Source organism: Lynx canadensis, chromosome X (assembly GCF_007474595.2).
Source record: "Lynx canadensis isolate LIC74 chromosome X, mLynCan4.pri.v2, whole genome shotgun sequence".
NCBI lineage: Eukaryota > Metazoa > Chordata > Mammalia > Carnivora > Felidae > Lynx > Lynx canadensis.
In genome coordinates, this window is record NC_044321.2 from 120,343,323 (window position 1) to 120,364,588 (window position 21,266).

The 21,266-nt window shown below is 53.8% G+C and overlaps 1 protein-coding gene across 1 annotated transcript in view; it reads right to left on the reverse strand.

Annotated features, from left to right (window-relative positions):
• HAUS7 (HAUS augmin like complex subunit 7) overlaps window positions 1-17,818 on the reverse strand; it is a 23,805-nt gene extending 5,987 nt beyond the window's left edge. The window contains exons 1-6 of the mRNA XM_032592089.1: window positions 17,705-17,818; window positions 16,711-16,826; window positions 12,143-12,210; window positions 9,421-9,482; window positions 642-733; window positions 4-108 (exon numbers count right to left, since the gene is read on the reverse strand). Of these exons, the coding sequence (XP_032447980.1) occupies window positions 4-108; window positions 642-733; window positions 9,421-9,482; window positions 12,143-12,210; window positions 16,711-16,826; window positions 17,705-17,803 (542 nt within the window). The 5' untranslated portion in view covers window positions 17,804-17,818. The remainder of the gene's footprint in view (window positions 1-3; window positions 109-641; window positions 734-9,420; window positions 9,483-12,142; window positions 12,211-16,710; window positions 16,827-17,704) is intronic.
• Window positions 17,819-21,266: the final 3,448 nt, after the last annotated feature.

Genomic DNA, 21,266 nt, shown 5'->3' on the forward strand with positions numbered 1-21,266 from the left:
GGCTCACACTCGGGGCTCAGGAGCGTCTGCAGGTGGGGGCTGGAGAAGAGCTCCCCCAGAAGCACCTCGTTCTTCTCTCTGGTGTCCTCTAAGTGCTCCTTCACACTGCTGGGGCATCGCCAAGGCCACGCTGTCACTGGCCACAGCACAGCCTCCAGATCTGCTGAGGCCTCCGGCCGAGGAAGCCCTCAGTCCCCCAGGGGAGACCCCAGGGGCAAAACGAGACCAGGCAGAGAGGCCGGGAGACGATGTCTCCGCCAGTCCCTGCCGTGCTTTGGTGGCCATGACCAAGGCCCATTCCCGTGAGAGCCCGCCTGCCTGCAGGGACAGCGCGGGCACCCATGTTCCTCCGCAGGCCAGCCTGTCTTCTCCGAGGCCTGCAGAGCACCTTCACACCGACAGCCCGGCACCGTGAGCACTGTGCTGTTAGCACCGTCCCACGGGGACGTCCCTCCCGGGCTCGCACCTCGCCGCGCGCCAGTGTGCAGCTGCCACCACCAGAGTGGCGAGTAAGACCCCTGCTGGAGACGTACGTGGTGGTGGGCCTGGGTGCCCAGTGGGCCCCCCAGCCCTACCACCTCCAGATGGAGCTCCAAGGTGCCTACCGGCCGTTCTGTGGAGAGCCCGCCCTGAGCCTTTACCTGGAGCGGCTGCGGCATCCGGCAGTCAGGCTCTGGACCCCATCCAGCAGCTGGTTCATGAAGCGCAACTGCTTCTGGGCGCAGGCCCGGCCCTGGGCAGGGAAGGGCGCACCCACTCACTAGGCCAGACGTGCTGGGGGGTCCCCTGCCCCACACCTTGCCCTGCTGGGGCCAGTGGGAAGGAGTGGCCTGCACCAGCAACTCCCTGCGCCCGACCCGGCAGCATTTTGGAGCGGCTTGGGGCCCACGGCCTCAGGGGCTGCTGTCATTGAGTGCTCCCAGCCTCGGGTGGCGATGATGCCCGGGACCAGGCTCTGGGAAGTGCAGCAGAGATATACGGGAGCAGGGCCCCGGGCCAGGGGCTGGGGGCTCACGCGGTTAAGCACAGGACTCTTGATTTTGGTTCAGGTCGTGGTCTTGCGGTTCGTGGCATCAAGCCCCGCGTCAGGCTCTGTGCTGAGAGTGAGGAGCCTGCTTGGGACTCTCTGTCTCCCCCTCTCTCTGTCCCTCCCCTGCTCTCTTTCTCTCTCACTCTCATAAACAAATACACCTTTGAAAAAAGAAAGGAAGATACACGAGCACGTGCCCATCACACAGCCCACAGCACAGCTTCTTGGGTGGCTGTGTGGAGCACGGCAGGGCCTGCCGAAGGCAGAACACGGCCCGCAGGGACTGAAGCCGCTCTGTTCCTCAGCAGCGCCCCCGGGCGGAGGCTTATTCTCCCTGCAGACTGACCTCTGCAGCCAGGAATGGCCTGTGATGACCCGTCTCCTCACAGGAAGAACAAGTGGCCAGACTTCACGGCTGACAGAGCCCCCCCGGCCTGAAGGCAGCTGGGATTCCCAGCAGGGACCCACCTGGCCAGGAGCTCAAGGCTTCAAGAAGGAGAGGAGACTCACAGGACCCAAACACTTACAAGCGGAGAGGCCCAGTCCGCTCCAGACAGCCTGGTGTGAGCAGCGGTATGAGAAAGCAAGCCGGGGCCTGCCTCTCCGTTTTAGATCTTCCCTGCCGCTGCCCTCACAGACCCACTATTCTGAGGGATGCCACAAAACGATTTGCTCAGCTGGCATCACTGTAAAGCCCTGCAAGAAGCATCTGCACTTAAAGTGGGCATGGAAGGCACAGGCTGTGGTAGAAGGGCTGTGCGGTTCCTGGCGGCATTTCAAGCCAGGCAGCCCTGGCTTGGGGAGTAGATTTGGGGACAGGAACGTGCTCTGCTACGTTTACAGCCCAGCTCCCTCTCCATGGGTGCCAGGCCTCGTGCCTACAGCTGCCTGGCACTTCCCTACAAGCCTGGCTCCCGGCTGTGTAGCCACGTCAACAGGATCAGTGGCTCTGGAAGCTTCTCAGTCTAAAACTGGGCGATTGGGCCCGGTCAGTACCTCCTGTTGACCCATTCTCCCAATCTGGCCAAGTGACACTGAGCCCGAGTAACATACCTGAGGGCAGCATGAAAGCAGAGGCAGAGGTTGGGACACTGTCTAGACAGGAGACAGCCCAGACAGAAACACGACAGCAACTATCACTCAGGACCTCACAAAGCCTTGACCAGTGGCCAGGGCTGGGCCACCCTGCCTGCCGTGCCCTCCTCGGCACAGCCCTGACTCTGGTAGCCCCCCGAATGCTCGGGAAGAGACTGGCATCCCTGCTCTGGGCTCTGCCAGCCCGGGTCAGGACCGGGACTGTAGTGCTGAGCCCACTGGGCGGTCCCAGCCTCTGTGTCCTGCCCGCTCCCTGGTCACGCTCCGGCAGCCTGGGGCACTCCTCTCCTAGAGGTGTTCCATTCCATTGAGCTGCGCTGGTGATTTGTATTTGAGATGTAACGCACACACCATGAATTCACCCTTCTTAAGTACATAGTTCAGGGCTTGCTATGACAGTCACAGAGCTGCACAGCCCTTACCACTAGGTAAGCACAGGACATGACCATCGCTCCCCAAAAGCAATCCAGTCCCCATAAGCAGTCACTCCCCATACCCCATCCCCCCCACCCCCGCCAGCCCTAGCCCCTAGCACCCACTGATATCCTTTGGCTTCTATGCATTTGCCTCTTCTAGACACTTCCTATAAATGGAATCTTACATACGTAGTCTTTTGTGACTGGCTTCCTTCACTCAGCATAATGTTTTCAAGGTTTGTCCACGTAGTAGTTTATTCTTTATTATTACTTGTTTATCCACGCACCGATTAATGGAAATTTCAGGGCTTTTTCCTACTCTCTGTCTATTAAGTAATACTTCCTGTTCACGTACAAGTTTCTGCGTGGCCAGTCCTGTGGGGTCCGCAGCTGGCAGTGGAAGCACTGGCCGTGAGGCACGGTTTAGAGGAACCAGCAGGACTGTCTGCCACGGTGACTGAACCGTCTGCCACTCCCAGCAGCAACGGATGAGGGCTCCAATCCATCCTCATCCTCACCGATGCTTGTTACTTTCCTTTTGTTTGTTTTTTTAAATCCTAGCCCTCCCACGGCACATGAAGTGGGATCTCATCGAGGTTTTGGGAAAAATGTATTCAGCTCCTCTGCCCAGTTTTCTGTTGGCTTCCCTGTCTTATTATTATTGAGTTGTAAGAACTCTTTATGGATTCTGAATACCAGACCCTTATCAGATATATGATTGACAAAGATTCTCTTTCATTCTATGGATTATCTTCAATTACCTTCAATTTCTTGATGTCCTTTGAAGCACCAGAGTAGCTCATTTTAATGAAGTCTAATTGATCTATCTTTTTCTCTTGGTTTGTGCTTTTGGTACCAAAATGACTTTTTAAAACTGTTATGAACCCATGGATTTGAAATAATGTTGACAGGCCTCAGTCTACTGCGGTCATCATCCTTCCGAAGCGTTCATCATCTCACGATGTTCCCTCTCTGGCCAATGAGGGCTTCTATTGATAGCTGCCTGCTGAGTCCTTCAGATGTAACTGTAAATCCTTGGATGCCTGCCTTGTTCTCTTGTGTAACAAAGTGTTCCTGACTCAACTGGTACATTTCCTGCCCCAGGCCTTTGTTACAACTGGACTGTCATTGTTCTTGTCCTTTTAAGAGGATAAAGCAAGGAAACACACACACACACACACACACATACACACCACACCACACACTCAGGTTTTAAGTTAAAATACATTAAGAGCTCATGCTGATATTCCCAATTCAAATTCCTACAGGGTTTGACCAAACCTAATTATCTTATACCCATATCTCCATATCTCCTTTCTCCCATGCCCCCCACCAACTCCCAGCTCTCAACAATGCCAACATGAATTATTTTGTTTTTATTTCTTATTCCATAAAAAGGAATGAAGAACTGATCCATGTTCCAGCATGAATGGCCCTTGAAAATATCGTGTTAAGTGAAGAAGTCATTACAAAAGGCCACATACCATATGACTCCATTTATATGAGATAAAGACAGGAGAGTAGCGGGTACCAGGGCCTGTGGGTAACAGGGAGTGATGGCTTAATGGTCACGGGATCCCCTTTTAGGGTGATAAAAATGTTCTGGAACTAGATAGAGCATGCTATGGTTGCACGACAATGCGAACGTACTTAACGCTGATTGCACACTTAAAAGTAGTTCAGACGGTAAGTTTTACGTTATGTGTATTTTACCACAATAAAAAATATTTTTTTAAAACAGAATAGAACCCTTCAGAGCTTGCTGGGAAATTTTTTTAATGGTTAAAATGGTAAATGTTATGCTATGTGCATTTTACCACAATGAAAAAAATCTTTAAAGATAAAAAGGAAGGGAGGGGTTCCAGTTCCAGGTAAGATGAAAGGACCAGCTTCCTCTCCCACTAAATACTCACCTCTCAGAGCAGGACAGAATGTATGTGGCAGGTGTCTATAGTCTCAGAAGGGCAAGTATCAGCAGGCATGTCAAGGACGCATGCCAGAATCCTAGGTGACCATCGAGGCTGGTGATGATCTAGCATGTTCTCTCCTCTGGTCTCTCTAGACCTGCACTCAGCCCAGCTCAAACCCAGAAGGGAACATAACAGTACAGACAGAGAACTCCAGAAAAGGAAAAGGAAACCCCTAACACTCAGAGAGAGTAGGGGAAATCTCCAGGCTCTTTTCTCTCCTTCTGCTCTGTGACCCCAGACCCCAGGCAATATCATGGCACTGGTGGCCGCAGCAACAAAGGTGGTTACTAAAAGAAAACTGCAGAAGCCAATACTCTGGGAGCAGGGAATCTTCCTCTCCATTCAGTGTGGTACAGTCACAGAAGTGGGTGCTTTATGGCTGCAGGGCAGCAAAGGAGAGCCCTTTCCCCCAGGAACCAGATAGTATCAAAGAGAGGACAGGGAGTGACAAACTAGAGAAAGGGATCCCATAAATCCGTTTTGAATGTCTGGGCTCACCCCCACCCGTGCAGGGGTAGATCTGATCTCCAGGAGCATACCGACAAATGATCACAGGGGAGAGACCGACACCAGATCCCAGGCTGACAGTCAGGCGGTCCACATGCAGGGAGGGCCTGAACAGTAGCACAAAGGCTGTGGAAAGCGGGCCGACCCTGGAAGCACAGGCCAGAGAAGGAGGCAGACCGTGCAGCTTACGCCTGACCAGGTCAAGTACCTGCTACAACACAAGTATCAACATTCTTCATAAAACTCAACAAGACCCAGAGTCAAAGTCAACGTGCGTGAGAAAAGACAATGAACAGACGCCAATCACAAGATGGCACTGATGTTGGAATTACCTGACAAATTTAAAGCAGTCATTATAAAAATGCCAAGTAAGTAATCATGAGTTCTCTTGAAACGAAAGTTAAAATAGAAAACATCAGCAAAGAACCAACTTTTTTAAAAATATTTTTTAATTTATTTTGAGATAGAGATAGAGACAGCATGAGCACGGAAGGGGCAGAGAGGCGGGGGGAGGGGGGAGAATCCTAACAGAATTCCCAAGAGAATCCCAAGCTCCACACCATCAGCACACAGCCCAGTGGAGGGCTTGAACTCCTAAACTGTGAGATCATGACCTGAGCCGAATTCAGACCTTAACCAACTGAGCCACCCAGACACCCTAAGAAACAATTAAAAAAAAAAAAGTATCTTTTTTTAGAGCTGGAAAATAAGAATAACTGAAATAAAAAACTCAGTGATGAACACAATAGCAGAATTGAGGGTACAGAGGCAAGAGTCAGTGAACTTGGAAACAGATTAACAGAAACTATCCAATGTGAGCAACAGAGAAGGGAAAAACATTTAAGAGCATCATGGACTTGTGGTACAATAATAAAAGGTCTAATATGTGTGTCCTAGGAGGCCCAAACGGAAAGGAGACAAACGTGTGCACTGATAAAATATTTGAAGGAGTAACGGCCGAAAACTTGTCAAATTTGGGAAAAGACACAAACTTATAGATTTGAGAAGCTGAACAAATCCAAACAGGAAAGCCAAGGAAATATTCGCACAAACACATAATCAAATTACTGAAGACTGATAACAAAGAGAAAGAAAAAAAAAGTTTTAAAGTAGCAAGAGAAAAACAATGTATGACCCACAGGAGAAAAATTACCCAAATGACTGCAGATTTCTCACTGGAACCTGTGGAGAGAAAGAACCGCCAGCCCAGTACCCAGTACCCACCAGGAATAAAGGGGAACACTAAGAGAATTTGGACCCAGCAGACCACTTCTGAAAGAATTGCTAGGGGTACCTGGGTGGCTCAGTCGGTTAAGTGCCCCACTTTGGCTCAGGTCATGATCTCATGGCTCATGAGTTCGAGCCCCGCATTGGGCTCTTGTGTTGACAGCTCAGAGCCTGAAGCCTGCTTTGGATTCTATGTCTCCCTCTCTCTATGCTCCTCCCCTACTCTCTCTCTCTCACTCTTGCATGCTCGCTCTCTCTCTCTCTCTCTCTCTCTCAAAAATAAACATTAAAAAATTAAAAAAAAAAAAAAGAATTGCTAAAGGCCATCCTTCAGACAGAGGTGAAAGGATACCAGAAGGAGACTTGGAACATCGCAAATAAAGGAAGAATAAAGGACAAAACCAGATAATCAACTCAGTAGATGCAAAGAAAGCATTTACAAAAATTCAACACCCTTTCATGACAAAAGCACTCAACAACTAGGAATGGAAGGGAGTATCCTCAACCTGAAAAAGGGCATCTATAAAAAATTCACAGTTAACATCATAGTCAAAGGTGAAGATCAAATGCTCTCCTCCTAAATCAGAAACTAGGCAAGGATGCCCACTCTTGCCACTTCTATTCAACATTGTACTGGAAGTGCTAGCCAGAGTAATTAGGTACGAAACCGAAATCAAAAACACACAAATTGAAAAGGCAAAAATAAAACTATCTCTATTTGCAGATAACACAGTCTTTTATATAAAAAATCCTAAGGGAATCCACTAAAAAACCATTAGAACAAATAAGTTTAGCAACGTGGCAGGATACAAGAGCAATGTGCAAAAAGCAATTGTATTTCCACACCCTAGCAATGAGCAATACAAAAATGAAATTAAGAAAACAACTCCATTTATAATAGCATCATAAAGAATAAAATACTTAGGAACAAATTTAGATGTATATACTGGAAGCTACAAAACAGCTTTTAAAGAAATTAAAGAAAACCTAAATAGGGATGCCTGGGTGGCTCAGTCAGTTAAGCATCTGACTTTGGCTCAGGTCATGACCTCACAGCTTGTGAGTTCGAGCCCCACGTCAGGCTCTGTGTTGACAGCTCAGAGCCTGGAGCCTGTTTTGGATTCTGTGTCTCCCTCTCTCTGCCCCTACCCCTACTGAGCACTCTGTCTCTCTCTCAAAAATAAATAATAAAACATTTTTTTTAATTTTTTTAATTAAAGAAAACCTAAATAAATGGAAAGACAGTCCATGTTCTTGGATAGAAAGACTTAATATAGTTGATGGCAATACTTCCCAAAACAATCCACAGATTCGACACAAACTCCATCAAAATTCCACGTGGCTTTTTTGCAGAAATTGACAAGCTTATTGTAAAATTCATGTGGAAATTCAGTGGAATCACTAATAAAAGCCAAAGCAATCTTTAAAAAGAGCAAAACTGAAAGATTCACATGTTACAACTCACTACAAAGCTACACTAATGAAGACAGTGTGGCATAAAGTCAGACATAGATCAATGGAACAGAATGGAGAATCAAGAAATAAACCTTCACATTTCTAGTTAACTGATTTTCATCAAGGATGCTAAGACAATTCAATGAGGTAAGAATGGTCTTTTCAATACATGGTGCTGGGAAAACTAAACAGCCACATGCAAAAGAATGAAGTTGGAGACACACTTTACACCATACATAACTAACTCAAGATGGATCAAAGACCTAAATGTAAGAACTAAAAACGATAAAACTCTTAGAAGAGGGGCACCTGGGTGGCTCAGTCGGTTGAGCATCCGACCCTTGATTTTGGCTCAGGTCATGATCCCAGGGTCATGGGATCAAGCCCCGCATCAGGCTCCACACTGCTTAAGATTCTCCCTCTCCCTCTGCCCCTCTCCCCCACTCATTCTCATTCTCTCTCTTTAAAAATTTTTTAAAGACTCTTAGAAGAAAAGATAGGTATCTATCTTCGTGACTTTGGATTTGGCAATGCATTGTTAGCTATAACGCCAAAAGAACAAGCAACAAAAGAAGAACATACATAAATCGGACTTCATCAAAACTAGAAAGTTTTGTGCTCTAAAGTATAATTCCAGAAAGCGAACAGACAATCCACAGAATGGAAGAAAATATTTGTAAATCTAATATCTGACATGGCTTGTATCCAGAACATATAAAGAATTCTTACAACTCAACAATAAAAGACAACCCAACTAAAAAGTGGGCAAGAGAACTGAACATAGACACTTCTCCAAAGATATCCAAATGGCCAACAAGCCCATGAGAAGACACTCAACATCATTAGCCACCAGGGAAATGCAAATCGAAACCCACACACCAGGACGACTGGAATGAAAAAGATGAACAAATTTTGGTGAGTATGTGGAGGAACTGGAACCCTCACACACTGCTAGCGGGCATGTCGAATGGTGCAGCCACTCTGGAAAACAGGTTGGCACAACATTCTTCAAACCGTTAAATGTACTACATTTACTACGTTGACCTGTCACTACCACTCCTAGCTATGTACCCCCAAGAGAACTGAAAACGTGTCTTCAGTTAAAAACATATACACTGACATTCATGTTATTATTTAATAGCCAAAACGTGAAAATAATCATTTCAAGAGTTTGACAAGATTCTAAGGGTAGGGGTAGGGTTCCTTTGACTGATGCGGGTGTGGATCAGGGTCACCTCTGTTCAGAAAGTTGCAGGGGGCCAGCGAGTCAGGGAAAGTGCATGGGCTTAGACCAGAGGCCTGGGTTTGAGGCCAGGCTCTGTCACTGGGTGACCTAGAGCAAGTTGTCTGACACTTCCCCTGTGAAATGGGGCTAAGATAAGTACCTAGTGCCAAGGGTGAGTGTGACAGCTACTGGCATATAAAGTACCCACCACAGTGCCAGTGCATATGAAGTCACTGACCGAGGACAGGATGTGCTCTGTCCCTTCAGTCACCATAACCAGAGATCTGCCTCGGGCCTCCTCAGTGGCCTTCCCGCTTAGCCCTAGGGGTGGCTGGGGTCTGTGCAAGGGAATCCTACTGATTCCTGTCCCAGGGGGCTGAGGAACAGTGGCTGGGATGCTGGCTTCCTGAGGCCAGAGGAAAGATACCCCTCCTACCCCTAACCCAGCCTCACCGAGGTCCCCAGCCTGTGGGGACGGAGAGGACCCTCTCTTACCTTTAGGAGCTCCTGGTCATCCAGCCCACACAGCATCAGCTCCTGGCCTAGTCTCACCATCTCTGTCAGAACACAAGGGTCCTATTACCGCAGAGGCCCACCCAGGCGGGAGAGGACACCGTGCGCTCAGGGGCACACCGACACGCAGAGTGCCGAGCGCCGCTCTGGGGACGGTGCTCCCGCTCCAGCATGGGTGGGCCGGTGTCCAAGAGGCCAGGCTGGGCCCAGAAGGCCTAGGTGGACAAGGAGGCGGGGACAGGATACCCAGGAATGCCTCTGGCTGTGTGACCCGCATCAGTTTCCTGACAGAGGTCAGGGAGCCTTCCTACAGGCCTTTATCATCATCGTCTCCTTTCACCTTGCCGGCAGCTCTAGGAGGCAGACCTCAGCTCCATGGTACAGATTGGGAAACTGAGTCACTGCCTGGTGCCCAGCCACACCTTACAGGGTGCCCTGGGCATTTTCTGAGCAACCATCTGGTACGGAGAGAAAGGCCCAGACTTGGAGCTAGAAAGCCTGGGGCCAATGCCAGCTCTGAACCCCCGAAGTAGCTCTGTGGCAGTGCCCTTGCTCCTTCATGGGCAAAGCCCATCTCCTACGCCGACATGGCTCAGTGATCCAACAGGCCTAACTCTGGCATCTGCTTTGGAAGGTCTGGTGCAAGAAACGAGCAGAGCGTTTCTGTGAAAGCGCTAGTAATCCCGGAAACAGAGTACAAATACCAGTCATACCCCAAGCATGCCTACTCTACCCACAACCCTTAACCCCAAACCCTCGTGTCCTCCACAGCTCCTCTCCTGCTTAGGCCACGTCCAAGTCTCGGTGAGTCCGGCCAACCCCCCCTTCACGATAAGCCCGGGATCTGGCCAACACTCTACCTCCACTACCGCCCCGTCCCCATGTCTTGCCTGAATCACCGCAACAGCCCTCCAGGGCTCTCCCGGCCTCCGCCCAGGCCTCCCGTTCTCAGCTCAGCGGCCGTAAGGCCCCTGCGACACCACAGCTGTAAGCTTAAGTCAGGCCACAGCTTTCCTGACAATAAAAACTGTCCTTCGATGGCCCACAGACCTAGCCTGATCCGGCCCTGTGGCCTCTCTCTCTGCCCTCGCCCCACCACTCTTCCCTTGCTCTTCACTCTGCAGCGGCCACCCCGGCCTCCTTGCTGCTCTGCACAGCTGCAAGGCACACGCAAGCCTACCTCAGGCCCTTTGCACTTGCTGTCGTGTTACCCTGAACACCATTCTTCCTGAGATCTGCCAGGCTCACTTCCTCCCTTCCTGCAAGTCTGTGTTTAAAAGGGAGGCCTTGGGCACCTGGGTGGCTCGGTCGGTTAAGCGTCCAACTCTAGATTTTGGCTCGGGTCACGATCTCACGGTTTGTGAGATGGAGTCCCATCTCTGTGCTGACAGTGTAGAGCCTGCTTGGCATTCTCTCCCTCTCTTTCTCTGCCCCTCCCCCGCCCATACTCACTCTTTCTCTCTCTCAAAATAAGTAAATAAATATTTTAAAACGAAGAGAGAGAGAGGGAGGCTTTCCCCAACCATCTTATATCCACAGGAGCACCCTTCACCGCCCATGCACCACTCTGCCCTCACCTGGCTTGCTTTATGGCACTTCTCACCATGCAACACAGAACTTTGCTGCCTCCATCTATCACCTGTTTCTCCCAGCTGGCACGTAAGGGCCGTGTGAGCAGCACCTAAAACGATGCCAGGTGCGTGGGAGACACTCCACAAATACCGGTCAAATGAATTCATGAATTGTCCGAATCCTCTTTGGAGGATTATACCCTTTGACAAGCACCCATGTCCTACCACCTGCTCTGACACTTGGCACGCTTCCCCGGGTGGGCGAGGCTGAGGCTGTCACCCCAGCTCTACAGAAGAGGAAACTAGGCTGGGGATGGCGAGGTCGAGGCTTTGGCTGGACTAAGGGCACGGTTAGTACCTGTGGGTGGGTGGGTGTGAAAGAATTCAGATGCAGGCTGATGGCCAGGCTCACCTGGCCTTGACGTGGTCCCATCAGTAGGAAAGTGCCGGCCATAACACACTGGGGAAAGGGCAGCACCGCTGTGCAGCCCAGGCCGGTCCTTCACACTCCAAGACACGACACCCTGTTCTTCTGGGCCATTTCAGCCTCGGGGACAACTGTCCCTGGATAACTAATCTGGCAGTGACAGCCGGGGCCTGCACTGGGGCTCCAGGGTCCAGGTCACCCACCCTGGAGTAGATGGGCCAAACACAGGCCCACGAAAATCTGACCTTCGGAGACACCATTGTGAGGACTGTCCCCTATCCCCTTTTGCCTAACGTTCATCACCAGATTAAGAACCGTTTCTGCCAACAAAAGATCGAAAAGAAGCAGTTACAAGACAAGCCCTATGGAGAGCTATCAAGCGTGCACACGGCAGAAAGATGGGGACGGAACCACCAGTGGCATCGGCAAGAACCAGTCCCCGCCTCCGGTGCCCTGGCGGGTGGGCTGGCAGGGTGACACATTCTTGGTCTCATTCGCATGCCCCTGTGAGAGGAACTCTCCCACTGGCCTACGCACAGGGTGTGAGTGTGCCCTGATTCTAGAAGGCTCTGGCAAGATCTCCAGGGTGTGCGCTGGCCAGAAGTAAACACCAATCCAATGGGATATTCACTCCGTCTTGCTAAGGAGGCCACGCACAAGCTCAGAATCCACCCCCCAACTCCAAAGTCCTGTAACGCAGACTCACCTTGGATCTTCACCTCGACTGGGGCCCCCTTTAGTGAGCTGAACTTGTCCTGCCAGGAGGGGCAGACCCTGCAGGCAAAGAGCAAAACTGGTCAGTCCTGAGCAGGCCGCAGAGGCTCCTCGTGACCTCTCCCCGCACGTGCTCTAAAAAAGTGAATTACTTGTGCGTGAGCTAAACACCACTGAAATGTTCACTTTGATATGGACGCTTTTATGTGATATGAATGTCAACTCCATAAGTTACCAGGGGGAAAAAAACCACAAGATATTTCTGCAAGTGAACCTCAGAAATGTGGATTTGAACACTGAAATTTAAATTCTCATGATAAACAAAATGACCACCCAAGAGGAAAATCCTGATTTCCTCAGAGCTTGAAGCTCTGAAGGAACCAAGGGGCTGGCTTTTCTTTCAACCATGCTGCAGGTTCATTTGAAGGCTGTCCACCAAGGCCCTTCCTGCCCAGGCATCCTTGAAGCCCTGCCTGGGTGTCCCCTGGGAAGCTGGGGGAGGGCCAGGCCCACAGACATCCTGGCATCCCTCCATCACAGCAGGACCCGGGCACTGACCTTCCACTGAGCTCCCACCTCCCAGACCGCAGGCCCACTGAAGCCAGGAGCCAACTTTTCATTTTATACATCTGGGCTCTAATGCCATGGCAGCCAGCACAGAAAAGGCAGCCAGTGTGTATTAACAAATGAATAATCAGGGCCTCTTGCCATGGAATAATGTGCCATTAGTAAATGCCCATGCTTAGCTCTTTCAACGGAAGGACGTTTTCTCTTTTTTGAAAATCTTAAATCAGCAGGACATTAGGCTACTCCAGTTCACACCTTTAAACCATTTGGGGGCTCCTAGTGTGATAGGTTCTGGGATCACAGCCCCAGCCCCTGGGTTGGGAGACAGCAATCCCAGCTGTCCTCCTAGGTCCAGCAGAGCCCCAGCCCTGATGATACCAGATAGATACATGGGACGGTGGCCACTCATAAGCATCTTGCCTTAAGACACCGAGCTGATGGGCAAAACCGTTTCCAGAGACCACATCCAAAGGCAGGCGTCATAAGCAACACACGGCTCAGGCCCCCCAGACTGGGTCTCCTCCATGATCACGGGACGATCTGAACACTGCACCCCCAGCCCCTAGCACCAGGCCTAGCACAACACCAAGGCCGTGGGGACATCGCTCCAGCTGCTGAGACTAACACCTGCCTGCCAGGGAGCCTCAGGAGCTGGCTGCCAGGGCAGGCCCCCCCTACAGAAAGAGGAAGAGGCTCTTTCCACAGGACAGTGGGGACCGGGACTCCACTCTGCCATCACGGTGTAGTGGCCTGCCAGCCTTAGGGACCTGCTGACTTTGCATGGTAGAAAAGGGCAGGGCAGCTGTTCCTCGGAGCGGGCTCACTTCTCCATCCTTGGGGCCACACCTCCAAATGAATGCCTGCGTCCCAGGCCACACCTGCCCTGACAATACTGGGACCCTGGGAGCTGGTGGGGCCACCCTGCACCTGAGGCCCCGGGCTCCACGCCGCAGAAGTACTGCAGAGAGGGAGCCTCAGCTATATCGCCTGTCTTCAAGACTCACTGAGGCAGCCAACTTTTCTGCCAAAAAGGGGTGGGGCAAAAGGAGTGGGAGAAGGAGCCCCCCGCCGTGTGAAACGCTAGGAGGCTGGGCCCTGGGCCTGGTTGCTGGGCGACGCTCCCACTCATAAGGCGCCAAGGAGCAGAGAGCACTCAGCAATCCATCAGGCTGGACCACAGCAAACCACTTCAACACACTAAAGAACAAATCCACAAAAGACTAAGCGACCTCACTTGGAAAGGGCTTTCATTAAAGTTGATTTTCCTGAAGCAGCAGGGAGCAGGGCAAGAAGGAACGGCACTCAAGGCCTTGAAAAGCAAGCACAGCTCTTTAGGAGCCAAGGAAAGCCAGGCGCCCTGAATTCAGCAATGCAGGGGACCCCGTGGCCCTGCTCTGCCCCACGCTGCGGGCCAGCTCGGCACACGGGCCGGCCAGAGCCAGCACGCTGAGCCCCACGGCCGACGCTAGCTACAGCTCCCAGGTTCCACCTGGAGTGGGGTGAACAGAGCGGCCGTAAGCAAGAGCTGAAACAAACGCAGAAGCCACATGCAAAGAAAGCCTACATGAAATATGGGAGAAACTGAACTCTATCCAACCCTCTTTTCGGGCCCTTGAAAGGCCCAGGGCACTTTTGCCAGGTTGCGATCGTAAGAAGCAATTATCCGTTCCCTGCCTATTCCTTCAGAGGATTCAGCTTCTTGTATTTATAAAAGTACTAAAAACACTTCAGGAATGTACCCATACACTCCCATGCATCCCTCTCTGGGCAGCAGGTGACCCAGTCCCCAGCATCAGATTGGGCCAGGCAGATCTGGGCTCTGTCCACGAGAGCCTCTCCAAGACGTGGCTGTGGCCTCCCTCGTTCTGGGAGAACGCTCGAGACCCCACCCCCACCATTGCCTCTCCTCCTGGATTCCTGGACCATGCACTGGTCCTTCCAGGGCTGGCAGTGACTGTCACACGAGCCATGGGTCATTCCAAGCCAGCCTCCTGCCATCCTGGGGCTGTTGCAACAGTCTCCCTCTTGGTCTCCCTGCCTCCAGCCTCTCCCCTCCAAACCCATCCACCACAGAACCCCCGAGTCACCTTGCCAAAGCTTCCAACTTCAGAAGGTCGCTCCACGCTGGCCCTGCCTAGAGCGTGAGGTACAAAGGCCTTTACGCGGCTTGCAAGGCTCTGCATGAGCTTCCCCAAAGCTGCTCTTCAGGACACTGCTGCCCAGCTCTCCCTCCCACACCTCAGTCCCCCACCCCTGTTGAAATGAGCACCCGCCATTATCTGTCCCCTCCCAGATCAAATGCCACCTCCTCCTTGCCAGCACCCATAACATTCAGAACACAGAGATATGCCCAAGTCTGGGGCTCATGCCTGGGCCCTTTGCAGCACTGGAGTCCCCGTTCCTTGAGGACACCCGTCCGAGCCTGAGGCGCCCAGAAGGACACATGGGTGCGCATGTGTCCATGCACCTGCTTGTCAGCCCACAGCCTGGACCACACGTGCGGCCCGGGGCTGATGCAGGAGTCCTACCTGCTACCTGCTCTCCAGCAGCTCCCAGTACTTTGCAGAGCCAGACAGGACAGCAGGCCAAGACAGAATTCATGGGCTGAGAGCTCTGGTAGCGATATGCTCAAAAGGTTGTGGGTATCCAGGGGAAAGATGGATATGTTTTGCCCTGGGAGCTAGGGAGAGTTTATTTTTTTTTTTTTTTTTATTTTAGAAAGAGAGAGAAAGGGAGAGGGAGAGGGAGGGAGACAGAGAGAGAGAGAGAGAGAGCGAGCATGTGAGCCAGGGAGAGGGGCAGAGGGAGAGGGAGAATCTTATGCACGCTCTAAGCTCAGCACGGAGCCGGGCTTGATCCCACAACCCTGGGATCATGAACTAAGCTGAAATCAAGAGTTGGATGCTCAAGTGACTAAGCAACCCAGGAGCCCTTGGGAGCTACTTTAAAAGGAGTCGGGCCATGTGAGCTGGGTCTTTGAAGGCCATGTAAGAGAATGTGTAACATGCAGAGACCTGAAGGGTGTTTCCAGGAGGGAGAGAAAAGGTTATGAGAGTGCTCTGAGGCCTGGAAGACAGGACGGGCTGCTGGAAATGCAGACGCCCTAACATGCAAATGCCTCCTCTTCCTCCCAGCCATTCATTGGACACCCAGCCCAGGGCAAGGCCTGCTGCCGTCCCGTGGCCTGGCAAGTACACCAGCTGGGTGCAGGCTGGATCCTTGCTGCTCCAGTACCGGGCGCCTGCCCGGGCATCTTCCTTAGCTGCAAGGGCAGACAGGCAAGGCTGAAGAGGAACAGGCCCACGCCTGGCCTCCTGAGAGACTCCCGTACCAACCGTGCCCACTCCAGAGAGGGCCCCGGGGTCACGCCCAACAGTACAGGAGGCTGTTCTCCATGAGGCTTGGTCAAGCCTTCCGCACTGCAGCCTTAAGACAGATGCTCAGCTCAGGGGCTGCTGCTCCTAAGGAACAGACTTCCCTTAAGACTTTCTGGATCTTTGCCCTTGCCATCTGGGCAGGCTTTGCTCCCCCTGCAGAGTGCCAGGCACACACAGCAGGGCACACCTTGACCTCAAGGACTGGGAAACAGGGTCTCGGCCCTGGTTGTCACTCCTCAGTGGCAAGACGTAAGACAGTTCACAACTCCAGACTGAGAATGAAGGGATGGGGGCCCCGTCAAGTCTGAAACTAGTAGAGCGAGAAGAACACTCAGAAGCACCACGCAGCACTTCAGCAGGGCAGCAAATGGCCCACTAGAGCCCTGGTGTGGGGGTGGGGGCAGCACCTCCAAGGCAAATTTGAGCCCGGCTTTCCTGGCTGGCACTTCTTTCCCAAACAGCTGTTCTCCTGATGTCCGGGGGTAAAGGTATGAAGCCCTCTGGGAGTACCACTGCTTGTAAAAATATCAACCCCTCCCCCTTCCCCAGGTGGGCTGAGTGGCCCCGGGGGGGGGGGGGTACCCCAGGGACTGGGAGGAAGAAACAAAGATGTTACCGAATACACATCCACTCCAGGATTTCCAAGCGGTACTTCGAGGGACTACACAGCAGTTCCTGAATGGTCTTGGGTTCTGTGATATAAAGACCCTCCAGGACCGGGCAGTCGAGGTCCTAAGCAAGGAAAGGGAAAACCAGGAAGCTTTAGAAAGTCTGACCGAAGGGCAGAGATGCACTTCTGCGCTCATGCTCTCCATGCACCTTCCCTCACACCAGGCTGGTGAGCACACGCGCTCCCCACCCCCGCGGCCGGCACGCGGCCAGCAGCGCTGCCCCTCCCACTGTCCTTCCGTCTTGCCCAGAGTTCAATTCCCCTCGTTCTCAGCCCACCTGCAGTGGCCTGCCACCCCGCCTCCTCAAGTACGCCCCCTCCGCGCAGTGTAACCTAGTAGCAACTAGGGGCTTTGACGAGATTGCGAGATTCTGATCCCGGCTCCCGGCTAGGGGACCCAAGGAAAAGTCGAGTGAGAGCGCCCGTAGCGCTGTTCTGCAGGGGACGGGGAGGGGGACCGGCGAGGGGTGGGGCGGAGCAGAAGCAGGGCGTGCGGGACCCCGGCCGGCGGTCGGACCTGGTGGAGCGGGTCTCCTCCCCACGGGCACCTGACTCCCACTCGACAGGGTGACACGGACCCCGCCCGTCCGTCTCCCCCTAGACCCCGCGAGCTCCTGGAGGCCAGGGCCCGTGTCCTCCCCGCGTCTGCGCTTGCTTCATGCGCCCAGCCAGGTCCCGCAGAATTCCTGCAACACAAGTTAAGGGGCAGCACCCGCGTGGCGCCAGCCCGAACTACCAGGCACGGACCACGCAGACGGCAAGCGTGGAGGCCCAAGAAGCAGAGACAGGTGCCCCCCCAGCCGCCCCTGCAGCGGGACACAGGCCGCAGCCGAGAGCTAACACAAGGGCGGGCGCGTCGCGCCGCCGACTTCCGCTGTAGGCCCTGCCCTCCCCGCCGCCCGGCCGCCGCTGTCCGGGTGGCTCCCTGGGCCCGCGGCACCTTTAGCTTCGCGAACACCTCCACGGCCGCCTTGAGCACGCCGTCGTCACCCTCGTCCCGGTAGCCGCCGCCGTCCCCGCCAGCACCCAGTCCAGCCATGTTTCGCGCTCTGAATCGCGCCCCGCCCCCGCCCCCGCCCCAGGCTCACCGGCTGACCCAGCTGCCAATCACACCCAAAGCGCTGCGCCCGTCCCGCCCCCCCGCCCCTCCCACCCTCCCCGCGCCCCCATTGGGCTGTCGCTCCACGCGCGCTGTGGCACCACCCAGGAGGCCGGGCTTGGGGAAGGGGCGGGGCGCGGGCTAGCGCGGCCTGGCTCTCCGTGGCCCCCTCGCTCACGTCGCCTCTGCTAGCTGTCTGGGCGGAGGAGGCGTCCGGGCGAGCCTTCTCCGGGAGAGGGCGCTCCTGCCTTGGGCGGGTTGTCCTCTCGAGGATGGAGAGGTGCCTTGTGGGTGGGACGTAACTGGAATTTGAGCATCCCGCTCCCCGCGCGGGGCTCTAGCTCCTGGTTCCCACGCTCACGGCTGCAGCTAGAGAGACGTTTCTTGTGCTCCAATCCGGCCCCACGACTCACTAGCTGGATCACTTTGGGCAGCCTACCCAATCTCTCCGTGCCTCCTTGCCCTCACCTAATGGGGAATGACGAGAGCGCTTACCTCATTGGGTTGCAATGAGAGAATAATTCCTCTGACAATGCCTGGCACGTACAAAGCGCTGTGTAAATGTTCACTATTATGCTGGGCCCTGCTACCGCCCCCGCCTCCTCCCCGGCTCTCTTTCATCTTCCTGGAACGTTCTGTGGCTCCTTCCCTGACCCTGTCCACTTGTAAATTTCTTAGCATCTCTCACAGCCCTCAAACTCAATGAGTCTGGCATGAAATCTCACCACCCATCTGCCCCCAGACCTCCAACGCCCCCATCCCTGCGACTTGTTGTTCAGAGGAGGCGGGCAGCTGCTGTCAGCTCCATCCTGTCCGGAGCCTCTCCCTCCTCTGTGCCCTGTCTGGCCACGTCCTGGAGAGAGGGATCAAGAGGCAAGTCTAGAGACAGGGAGACCCAGGGCCCTGGCAGGACACAACTGCAGTCATCTGAGTGACAGCCAAGGGCTCTCAGCTCTGTCCCAGGAGGCGGGGGGACGCAGGAGTGTAAGCTAACAGAAAAAGGCCCCAGCCCGACTTTGTGGGGCAGGGCCTGATTCCCTACTGAATGCTTTGGAATTGCAAGCTATTCTGAGGACCCAGCGCCTTGGAACTGAGCTGAAGAGACATGCAGGGCACCACAAGGCCCCTTCCCCTGTCCAGCATGGCTGCTGCCTTGGGCCCTTCTGGCAGCTGAAGGCTATAGGGGCTTTGGGTGTTTTGTGTTTTTTAATTTTTTTGTCTCTTTTTGTTTTTGTTTTTCTTTCTTTCTTTTTTAAAAATTTCATTTCAATCACAGCTCCAGCTCAGACATTCAAATTCTTGTGGGTTTTTCTGTGGATCTTTCCTAGGACTGGGGAATTTGGCGGGAGAAACCACAGCAGTGTGGTGGCCTCCCCCACCCTCCCCATATCCTCTGCTCCTAAGGATCGGGAAGAAACCAGCTCCTGTGTATTCTGGAAGAAAATTCCCCTTCTCCACCCAGCCCGATGGAGCCAGTACTCTAAGCAGCCCTTCCCCAAACTCAGCAGCTCTGTCCATGGCATGGGGTGGGATGTGGAGGGGTTGGCAGGGCCTCGAAGGAAGAAAACCATCTTGAGAGGTCAAGGGGTCCATCCCCTTCCATGAGGGACGTGCTGGCTGGCCCTCAGCTCGTGGAGATGGCTGCTGAAGACACGGCAGCAGGCCGCAGCCTCCCTGTGCACACCACCGCTAAATCCTGGTGCCTCCCAAGCTTCCTCCACTGGAAAGGCTGGAGGCTGGGCTGGGAACAGAGGCCACTGGGCCCCTCGGGGGGAGGGGGGAAAGAAGGGGCCAGCTGGTAGAAGCGTCTGGAAACTTGGACTCAAGCTCAACACAAGGAAGCACCTCTCCCAGAAGACACTGTCTAAACACTGGCTGGCTGCCTGGAAAGGGAGAGCACTCCCTGTCTTGGGAGGTGTGCAAGCCCAGAGAGGTGGGTAGGGATGTGAAAGGGTGGATAACTAGAGTAAAGAAGGAGAGTGTAGCCCTCTGAAGGGCACTCCTGCCCAAATCGCCTGTGTTCTACGAAGGAGGCTTGGGTGCATCAGGGGCCAAAAATGAGGCTGAAGGACGCATCCACCTAGGAGGGGGTTGGGTAGGGGTAGGGGGTCAGTGGAGAGTGCGGGTCCCCAGGCGGACCTAGGCGCTTTGTGCAACAAGAGCCAACCTCCTGATCGTGGGGGAAACTTGGCCATGGGTCCCAGCGGGGCCTCAGCCATGTGTCAGTACTTGGAAAACAGGTTGGAAAATGAGGCCAGTTGACAGGCATTGGCCCCACTGTACCAGGGATGGGCTGGCGGGCAGTGGAGGCCAAGGCGGTCAGCCACGTGAGGCACCTCGCCTTGTGCAGTGGGCACAGAAACGTAAGCCAAGCAGATGCCCTCACCCACTGGCCTCCCTGCCCTGGGGCAGCAGCTGTTGGCGGGAGGTATGCAGGACATCCGGCAACAGGAGGGTCCGTGAGAGCATCTCCACTGCAATGTTCAAGCTGTCCTTAGCAACAGACCCCAGGGCTCAGGGGGAACCTTAACCAAGGCCCCCCTCCCCCAGCAGACACCGCCAGTCACAGGAAGCTGGAGTTCAAAGGTTTGCCTCTCCATCCAGGAAGAGAAAGCAGACTGGCTTCTGCTGCATCTGACAGGGGCCGAAGGCCTTGTTCCCCAGAAACTCCTGCCCCCGAAAGAGGGGTGCCTTTGAGGGACAGAGGCCCCCTCTAACTCCCTCTCTCCTCACCCCCCTCCTCCTCCCCAGTAGGAAGAGATGGAAAGACTCCTCGCCACGTCCCCTGGTGAGCACCAAAGGCAGGCTCTTGAAGAAAAGGCAAGTGGCGAATGTGTGTGACATTTTGGAGGAAGAATTCAGTTCTTCTCCACCCCGTGGGAGAAGTAAGTGGCCGTTCCTGACTCTGGATTTGGGGGCGAAATGAGACAGGGTAACGAGGTCAGGCTGAGGATGGTCTGAGGTGCAGACTTTCCACAGGCGAGGCGAATGCTGCCTTCTCTGCCCCTCCCTCTCCCCTTCCTCCTTCCCCAGCCTCATTCTTCTGCCCCTGACCGAGCTACCCCACCGCGCTGGGCTGTGGGTCACCGCCCACCCTCGTGCCCAGGTCTCGAAGCCAGCCCACAACATGCATGCCAGCCGGGAGCCTGCTCAAAACGAGCCGTCTTCACAGGTGGGAGGGGGGCTGGAAAACCAGAAAGTAAGGGCTTTTGCAAATGAGACCCGGAGGAGCCACAAAGACTGCAGAGACCCCAAACTGCCACATGGGCAATGAGGCCTAAAGGGCTCCTGGAACAAGGGTGATGTTGACTCTCTTTCAGGTGGCTGTCATTCACCCACCTCAGGGCCCTGGGGACTCGCCTGGCCAAGCACACACACTACTGGAGTCTAGTAAGTCCAGAGG